Consider the following 9,832-nt stretch of genomic DNA (forward strand, 5'->3'; position numbering starts at 1 on the left):
GAAGTCCATTATGTCTGGAGAGTTTAAATGTCAGCTTTTCAAATATAGGTATACAGTATAGTGCCACTCCAAAACCAGTGTGATTGAGGCTGGAAACGACTTCTCTTTGTAAAGTAATGGAATCCTGACCTAAAAACAAGCTAACTATATCAACCAGTAAAGTTAATGTTAGCTGCAGCTTGGCTCACAGCCCCTTTGTGTCCTGTGTAAAATAAGCCTAGCTTCTTAGAATGATTCTGATTATGTTTTTACTGGTTTAGTTATTTCAGTTATTTATCAATGTTTAGTTTTTTGTTTTTTTTTTAAACAGCAACCTTGAACTGTATGGGTAAATACAGTCCATGGTAGCCTACATTTAGCTAGCTTTGCTGAAGTTACACTTTTCGCATGCATCCCACTGGTGTTGTCTGCTGTAGCCTACATTATAATTCATTTACAACCAGGACTTTTCTTTATTTGAGTTTCTAGTGGCAGCAATGATATGTTTTATTTTGGGGCTGCCATTAAGATTTTTTTTATTTTTTTAGTGAGAGAAATTAGTCATGGTATCAGATCAGCAAATGTTCTGTATACCCGCAGTTGTGTGGTATCACATTACATTAGTTCTGAAGCATTTCTTATTCCAAACTGTTTTTAAGGTTTATTTGGGGCCTTTTCTAGCCTTTATTGGAGAGACAGGACAATGGAATTGTAAACTGGAACGAGAGAGAGAGTGGGGACTGACATACTGTAAAGCAGTCCTTGAACCCCTGCGGTCTGCTTTGAAGCCTATGCCTTTGTACATGGTGTGCACAATTTACGACTAGGCCACCGGCCCCCTTAAGTTTTGTGGCATTTCTGATACTAATATCAGTAATGACAACAAGTAGCCCGAGTAAGTAAATGGCAACTTGTTTTTGATGTTTATCTCTTTTTTTCCACAAATAGGGAAAAACCCAGAGGATGTAGTGCGGAGATACACAGATAAGATTAAAGTGGCTCCAGATGAGGTAAGAAAAGAAAACAAAAAAGGGATTTGTGCTCACATTGGGATGAACTCAGTCACCCTATAAAGTGTGAAAGTCTCATAAATGCGCAGTCATGAAGAATAGCAGCTAAACTATTTTGGTCGGCTATTCCAGGACTGTACCATCTGCATGGAGAGGCTTGTCATGTCATCCGGCTACGAAGGCGTCCTGCAGCACAAAGGCATCAAGCCAGAGCTGGTCGGCAAACTTGGCAAGTGTGGGCACATGTACCATCTGCTGTGCTTGGTGGCCATGTACAACAATGGCAATAAGGTGGGTAAAAGCTTGTGAGCCAGACGCTGTTATTATGTCACTCAAGCTCAAATTATAAACACTCATTTTACACAGCTTGGCTATATTGCAGGTAACTGGCAGAGGATCATGCTTCAATATTGTTGGGCACAGATGGGATCACATATAGTTTTATCAGATCTGTCTCAAGCACAATACCTGTTATAGATTCTGCTCACCTCAGTGCCAGGAAATACAAAATGTCCTGTTTGCTAATGCAAAAATGTCACAGCACAGCAATATTAGAGAGCAGATCACAGCAGAAATAAAGTTGTCTTACTTGACTAATTTGTGTTGAAACATTGCTTTTAAAGATTTCTGCTTCCACCCTTTGTTGTACTTTTCAAAGTATTAATAACATGAAAATGTTATCAGCACCGTCTCAGTAATAATATTTACTCTAGACCTGATCCACTCCAAGTTTTCTTTCTCACGACTTTATCAGAAGATCTTTCCTTAGAAAGGGACCAAGGCACTGGTTTAAACATTGAATGAAAACGGAAAACAAATAGTGGACAGAAGATACAATATTATTTTTAAGAAGCAGAAGAAATGTTTCTGACGTGCAAAAAAAGAGATCAATTTCTTAGCAAACACTTGTTTGTGATCACAACTAGCAGTTGCAGAGCTGTCATTTGTGTTTCTTGCAACCCTGTAAAATTTAAACTCCAGTTATATCATTGCAGCCTTCTGAGATATACTGTATCTCTCTATTTGCTTCCTTCCTTATACAGTAGTACTTTTGTTTTATAACCGAGTTTTGTACTCTACAGTGAATTTCCTCTCTAAAATCACTTGCTTGATGCAAGCTTGAGAGTTAGACAAGTTAAAAGTGGGAAAACATCACATGGATCTGAGGGTAGCTTCAGAATTGGCTGTTCACAAATACATGGTAACAGATTGTTCATCATTTTGATAAAGAGAGAAGTATCGTAAGATAAAAATCAACCAACACTTATCTGTATGTATGTATCTGTATCACTGGAGAGAAACACTGACCCTTTAAGTCAACAAGACATTCAACATTAAGTGTAAGTATCAACTTATTGCTTCATCCATTTGATACCATTTTATTTACATTTCCTTTAAACTAGGATGGCAGTCTTCAGTGTCCAACATGTAAAACCATTTACGGGGAGAAAACAGGCACACAGCCTCCTGGGAAGATGGAGTACCACATCATCCCCCACTGCCTGCCCGGCTACCCTGACTCCAAAACCATCCGCATCGTCTACGACATTCCTGCTGGGATCCAGGTCAGAACCAAATCCCTTCAATAAATCTACCATGCTGCTTTTGTGCCCTGATCCGCTGTAAATCCGTGCCCTATCTGCACCTGCTGCTTATCAGCTTAGGTTTGACAGTTGGTTGTTCGTGCAGGAAGGTAAAATCTTGTAGCTCTGTTGCCGATCACACCGTCAGTTCAGTTCAAATTCAAAAAACCTTATTTATCCTCATGGGGCAATTCAAAGGCACACAGAGCAGTAATTGAACGACAGTGCAGCTATACTAAAATTTAACCAAAGATAAAGTGTCAACAAAAGAATAAAGTGTCAAGATGAAAGTACAAAATTAAATACAAAAGAAGGTGTAAGTGGACAGCAATCGGACTAAAGATGTAATCAGAAATATATTCAGTATTGAAATTGACATTTTTTATTAAGTGACACTGTACTTACGCTATCTTCTTCTAGGTTATTTTTCTGTTTTTTAAGTAATAAAACCATGGTTAAGAATATGTTATATCGAATAATAGTTTTCCAAAAATCCAATAACAAGAATCGAATGATGCCATTTTGGTTTTTTATCACAAAGCAGGAGAGAGGAGAGCTTGTTTTTTAGCCTTGGTTAGTGTTGGTGAGATGAGAAGGTCGCATCTTGACTGCTGAGAAGAACATTAATAGAGTCAATAAACTGACCTTTTCCAACCAAAGGAAAGGGCTTAGTGTCTCAGGGGAAAGAGTACAGCAGGGGTCACCTGAGCTCTCGGGTCTGCACAGCAGCAGTAAATCCGAGAAACATTTCTGTTTGTCCCCTGCTCTCTCTCTCTCTCTCTCTCTCTCTCTCTCTCTCTCTCTCTCTCTCTCTCTCTCTCTCTCTCTCTCTCTCTCTCTCTCTCTCTCTCTCTCTCTCTCTCTCGCTCTCTCTCTCTCTCTCTCTCTCTCTCTCTCTCTCTCTCTCTCTCTCTAATCTGAGAAACAGGAATATAACTTTTGGTTGTATATAAATAACTGTGACCAAATGACTCAGACTTAACTCAGAAAGTGTCTTTGAGATAACCCTGAAAGATGACTTACAGAATGAACTATAAATACTACACTTTTTGCTTCCAAGTGAAGAAAAAGAGAGTCAGTGGATTCAATTGTGTGATTGTATTTAATAGAGGTAGAAGAAGTCCAAAAGATGCTTTGGAAAACAGCTAAGCTACACAAAAAATTAAGATTACAGTAACTAGAATTTATGGAGGAAGTAAATTATGCTCATAGTTTGTCATGATGAGGCAATTTTTACAACGCATTTCAAGTGTTGGGTTACATTTAATGCAGGGATTGCTGGTGGCAAATTGCTGGATTAGGATTATATCAATCAGGCTAAAGAAACTATAATTAAAAATAATAATTGGATATTTACGGTATCTGTCACATTATTCACACACAAGGCAGTTGTGAGCATTAATAACACCATCTTCTTGCTGGACGATTAAGTCGTAATCGGAACAGAAGGAGTTGTAATGTTTGCTTTTGTTCTTGACATTTTATCCAGACCAACGAACACCCCAACCCGGGAAAGAAGTTTAGTGCTAGAGGGTTTCCTCGACACTGTTACCTGCCAGACAACGACCGAGGAAGGAAGGTAAGCTGCAACAGTTATCCAGAATTATAATTGTCCAACACTAAAGTTCAACAAGCATTAAAACCATCCTGCATTCAAGTCGATCTTACTGCACAGATGTTATTTCTTCAGAGATCCTCTTCTATACTCGTGGTTGGTCTTTGATGTTGAAATAAAGGAATCATGTTTACGTTCTTTATCCTCTTCTGTCCCTCTAGGTCTTGAAGCTGCTGATCATGGCCTGGGACCGACGCCTCATCTTCACCATTGGCACGTCCAGCACCACGGGTGAGTCAGACACAGTCGTGTGGAACGAGATCCACCACAAGACAGAATTCGGCTCCAACCTGACCGGCCACGGCTACCCTGACCCCAACTACCTGGACAATGTCCTGACAGAGCTGTCAGCACAGGGAGTCGGCGAAGATAACCTGAAGGACTGATCTTGTACTTATACAAAGGAGCCACAACCCACCATGCATTGCTGTCTGCCAGAAGACAGGGACACTGCATGACAGGCCAAAATGCAGCTAAGATCTCTATATTATCCACAAACAAAAACACCCTGCTGAAGTGGTGGAATATGAGCAATGGAAGCAAAATAAAGGACATGGTTCTAATCCATTTTTTGATAACTAGAAATCTCCCCCATGCTGTCTCCTGATTCATGCCTATGCTGTGTTCATGCCAAATTTTCTCACAGGGAAAACGGTGTTTAGAAAAGGTGAGATTTCTATCTTGATGTCATTTGTTGCAGCTTATTGATTCAAACTGAAGCTGTTCCTCTGAACTTGGAGTAAATAACAAAGGGGCCAAAACTCTAAAAAAAAAAAAAAAAAGAAAAAAAAAAAAAAGCGTATTTATAAATGCTAAACTCTAGAATGCATGGCCCAGACTAATGCTGCAATGTTTTCAATGTTGGGGGGATCTCTGCAAGAGACAAGCTGTCGATAAATCTGTTAATGCTTGTTATTGTGAAGAGATTTGAGAATGTCAGCATTCTTGATAAATTCAAACTTATCTAGAATGCTGAAATTCCAAATGCATCAATTATTTATTTTGTTCGTCTTTCTGTAATAATTAATTATTGTCCTGTAACAAATGGTGATACTTGAAATTATAAATTTAACTATAAAAGTGCATCAATAACATTTCCCACTCCTGAAACCTATGGTCAGTTGTTCTGTCAAATGGGAGTGTTTACCGTAGTGCATGAAGTAGAATCCAGAGAGGTAAAGGCTATGAAATATTTAGTGTTTGGTCATAAACATGTTGTACCATTGACTTTGCGGACTGTCTAAGAGAGGAGGTTTGAAATAGATGAAACAAGAATCTTACCAGTCAGTTTGAGGCTTGTTATGAGGTGTTGAGGTTTCTTGAAAGGTTGAGGTTGTGAAGCAGAGGTTTGCCACGCTCCAAGGTTGCACTCATTTGTTTTGTTGACACACTGATGACGCTGACCTGTGTGAATATAAAGCCTTCATTAATTTTTCTCCTCGTTGAAGCGTAACCCAGCATTGACATGATCCATCATGCTGACCATACATAAGGGGCCAGTATGTTGTTGCGTGCTCTGAAGCATTCATTTGCTGGCTTTGAGGAGAAAAGCTGAACACGCTCCTCACAGATGGATGTCCCTCTTTCAAACACCAACAGTTTGTCCCTGGAGACGCAGCTCGGGCAGCACTTCTGCTTGCCTGCAATCTACAAGTCTCTAGTGAGCTTGTTTGCTGTAGGCAGAGCACCGAGCTCCACTGCATGAATAGCCAGCAGTGAAAAGTCTTATTCCCAGTGCGATCTCACACAGAAATGTGAAGGCCAGTCCTGATGTAGGCTATGGCCTTGACCCTACTCTTCTCCTCCTCAGCAGCAGAGCACTTCATTTTAAGAATCAGGCAATTGTTGGTCTAATGTTAGCTTGATACAATTTTTTCCAATGCTCTGCGCTTTCCCCCTTTGGATTTAATGCCTGAGAACTACAGATTTTGAATGTCCTTGATGTAGACATTGTGATGTTTCTTTCCTCTAAGAAAAACATAGACCCAGTGCTGCATAATTCTCTGATTCATTTTTAATGAATGAGGACGGGTGTGGATGTTATGTTTCCTAAAGGCACCCCGCTGTGAGCCTAATTTGGAGTATATCATAGTCTTCCAGTGCACATTGAGTGCAACAGTTTCAATTGGTTGTTTTATTTCAAGAAATATATCTTGAACTGCAGCTAAATCTGTCTTTTTTTAGTCAATGTTTAAAAGCTGGCTTGCAATGCTTCAAAAATATATATAATTTACATTTGAAGAGCTTTACATTTAAACTGAATTTGAGTCAACAGTGTAAGTTTAGTTATTTTTATACTCTTCTGTAAAGAAAATATAAAAAATATACTGACTGGCCCACATAGGCCTACCTACACAGGTACATGTTAACATGTATGCATCAAATCTGGCAAAGCTGGATTTGTCAGTTTGTCAGGGACTGTTGAAATATGTACGACATGTTATGAACGTCTTATATTACAAGTAGTCTTAGCATATGCTGCTGTTGTTACCTTAATGTACAATCGGTGTAGTTGAGCTCAGTGGGACTCCAATAAATACAGTAAATGTGTCTTTATTTGTGAGGGAGCTTTAACAGCATGAAGATGGACCCCCCCCCCCCCCCCTTTTCTACTTGACCAGAACATGGGAATGGATGCAGTCAGCCAGTCCAAAGTTAAAAACAGAAAATGCCTGGGTTAGTAAGAAGCTACAAATGATAATAAACTTTTTTTTTTTTTGCATTGCTAACACTATAGCAACACGCTTGTGTTATCCCTCAACTGTCAATCTTCTGAATTAATTTTTTAAGCCCTTTAACCTACTTTTTTTTTTTTTTTTACTGTTAAATCTAAAATTTGCCAATTTTAGATAGTTTACATTGTGTTTGTGCATGCCATTATTTGTCTGAAACTAGCTAGTGTTCTTTACTACTGGGAACATAGCTGTGAACCAGCTCTTTGATAGTGAAACGAATGTTGAATCTAGTTAGCCATGCATGCTAGTTTACTTTGACGGTCACTGTCAGTAAACTACTTAAAAGGTTCAATTCTTTATGAAAAATGTTTAACATTCAAGCTAGCTAACATTTCATGCTAGTTAGTTAAGACTTGACGTGTGACTGAACTATTTGAGTTCTTGAAAAAACTAACTTGTAAACTATCTGCAATAGCTAGTTTGGACTTATTTGAAGATTAAAATTAATTATAAAATTCAGATTCTTTTGGCAAGCTGGCAAAATACGCTTGTTGGTTCAACGTAAGTGATAAAGCTCGAAGAGAGTTTAACAAAACTTTAAAATGTGGGCAATGTATTCCGCTTGACCTAGAGACATGAGGTAAAATATTTCTGTAGGTTAAATTCTTCATTAAAATGTAAACATTTCAAGGGTGCTCGCTATGTATTATTGTTGGCCAGATATTGTCTGTAAATTAAACTCATTAGACAAATGTACTATCATCTAAGAAGCAATCAACCACTGGGATTGTTTCCTCATTGTGAGCAATAGATGGGCATACATATATATATATTTTTTTTGTTTGTTTTTTGTTTTACAAAGTTTCAGATGATTTAAACCATTTTTCTGAGTAACATAAGCTGACATGCACAACCACAGGTTACAGCAAACGACAAACATATTTGTATGCTTAATATAGACCCAGGTGTTGTCTTTGTTTGGCTTGTTCCACCTCCTTCACAACCTTTTTGACTCCCTTTATAATACAAGACAGCAAAAGATGATTCTTCCAATCTATCAGGGATTTTTTTCCATGTTAAGTAAAGTTGCATTAAATAGAAGAATCCATTTGTTTGCTTTTTTGACTTTCTTTCAATTTGTCGGCCTTGTTGAGAAGGATTCAGGCCGCTCAGACTTTTCAGGTGTGTACAGACTTACTGTATATAGGAATGATTAATAAAACATGGTATTTGTCTGATTAAGAAAGAGAGAGATGGTGTTTATGCAATTAACTATTTTTAAGATAATATAGGCCTACATGGTTTATGTGTAGCAACAAGGCTGATTTTGTTTGGTTTATATGACAATGGATGTTTTCTTTATGGGGTGACACCTCCAGGTTTTCAAACAAAGGGGTTGCAACCCGAGGATGTCCACATGCTATGTATTAGAAAACATATATTTTTCTGTATTTTTTTGAATAATGATCGTCTCTAGAAGATATATAACATTGCTGTATTACTCTTATTATGATCCATTCCATAACCATTTTCCATTTGATGAGAAGTGGGATAAGAATAATTCACTTTTTCCTAACATATGAGGTATTAACAGTTGCACTCTCACATAGTGTCAGTGGTAAACTGTACTTCCCTCTTGAAATGATACCATAATTATTTCTTTTGGCATACTGTATGTTTGTATTTGTTTGTCTGTCTGTAAGAGTGTGTGTGTGAACATATGCTGATTGTGAGTCTTAGGTTCATGTCCTTTAAAGATACAGTAATGTTCTCCTAGAGGTGCATGTTAACCAAACTGTGAGCAGGTTAACTGACAATGCATAGCTTTTTGCATCTGAAAACATCATAGCTTATTTAGAAATATCACCCAAGTCTCCTTGGGATTTAGCACTGTGGTTTTGCATCTTTCCCCAGATAGGCGGAAAGGTTTTTCCTCTTTCAGGTTTGATTTACACAGATGGGGAATGAGGCAGCGTTTGGCTGCTCTCCTCACTGTTTTGACTTGTAAAACATCTGAATGTTTTGCATTTTAAGTGCCCATTTTAATTGGCATTTTCAAATCATGAGATTTGTGGTTTGATTTTAATTTGTGTCTACATATTACTATCGAAAATGGTTCACAAAGAGTAACTGAGATAAACGCAAGGTATAGAGACATTGATTAAACTATAAAGGGCTTCTTAATCTATCAGTCTTTATTGAATTGTGATGACCTTGTTGCATGTTTGTGTGTTTCTTGTGGAAAAATAAATGTGCCCTGGACAAGGGCAGTTTGTTTGACCTTTTGTCCCCCTTCTCATTTCTTTCTGCCACTTTGTAAAATGTCCTCGTTCATGCAGCTCAAATGTTTCCCTCTACCCACGCCTCTCTATGCTCTACACCCCTGTTATGTGGATATAAATGGCTTTGCTGGAGCTTAGGTATGCCGCTGAAATAGTCCTCACCGGCAGTAAATTTACTTTATGATTGTTTTCTGTCACAGGCTTTGGCATGTTGTTGCTGTGTTAAAGAGATGTGGTTGGTGAATACAATAGGAGGCTGTTAAACAAGGCCTGTGGGAGACCCACTTTCCCTTCAACACACTCTTCTCCCTTCCAGCTTTGACCCATAAGCTCAGGGGTCAGTCTCCAAATGGGTCTGGTACCCAAACCTAGCCAGCCATGATTAGTTATCGTGGGTAGTATTGTGTATTAGATCGTATTGTGAGCTACCCTGTGATTCCCAACCCTATTTAACATTAAAATTTACCAGCAGAAGACTTGAGACAAAGAATTAGGAACTCAGCATTAATCTTTCCTGAATGCAAGTCTACACAAGTTCACCGTAAGTGCAAACTTGACTCAAAATGTATTTGGCGTTAATAAAAGTTTACAGTTTTACTGATACAGTTCACAATAACAATACACTCAGATCAAAGCATCATGGTGGTTTTCAAAATAAAATACAGACAGCTGCGTTTTCTTTCTTTCT

The 9,832-nt window shown here is 38.3% G+C and overlaps 1 protein-coding gene across 3 annotated transcripts in view; it reads left to right on the forward strand.

The window, feature by feature from the left end:
- dtx1 (deltex 1, E3 ubiquitin ligase) overlaps positions 1-9,830 on the forward strand; it is a 46,020-nt gene extending 36,190 nt beyond the window's left edge. For all 3 annotated transcript variants that reach the window (XM_079349093.1, XM_079349095.1, XM_079349094.1), the window contains exons 6-10: positions 928-989; positions 1,122-1,280; positions 2,393-2,554; positions 4,062-4,151; positions 4,349-9,830. In XM_079349093.1, the coding sequence (XP_079205219.1) occupies positions 928-989; positions 1,122-1,280; positions 2,393-2,554; positions 4,062-4,151; positions 4,349-4,573 (698 nt within the window). In that variant the 3' untranslated portion in view covers positions 4,574-9,830. The remainder of the gene's footprint in view (positions 1-927; positions 990-1,121; positions 1,281-2,392; positions 2,555-4,061; positions 4,152-4,348) is intronic.
- Positions 9,831-9,832: the final 2 nt, after the last annotated feature.

The sequence above is a fragment of the Symphodus melops genome (genome assembly GCF_947650265.1).
Source record: "Symphodus melops genome assembly, chromosome: 1".
Lineage (NCBI taxonomy): Eukaryota > Metazoa > Chordata > Actinopteri > Labriformes > Labridae > Symphodus > Symphodus melops.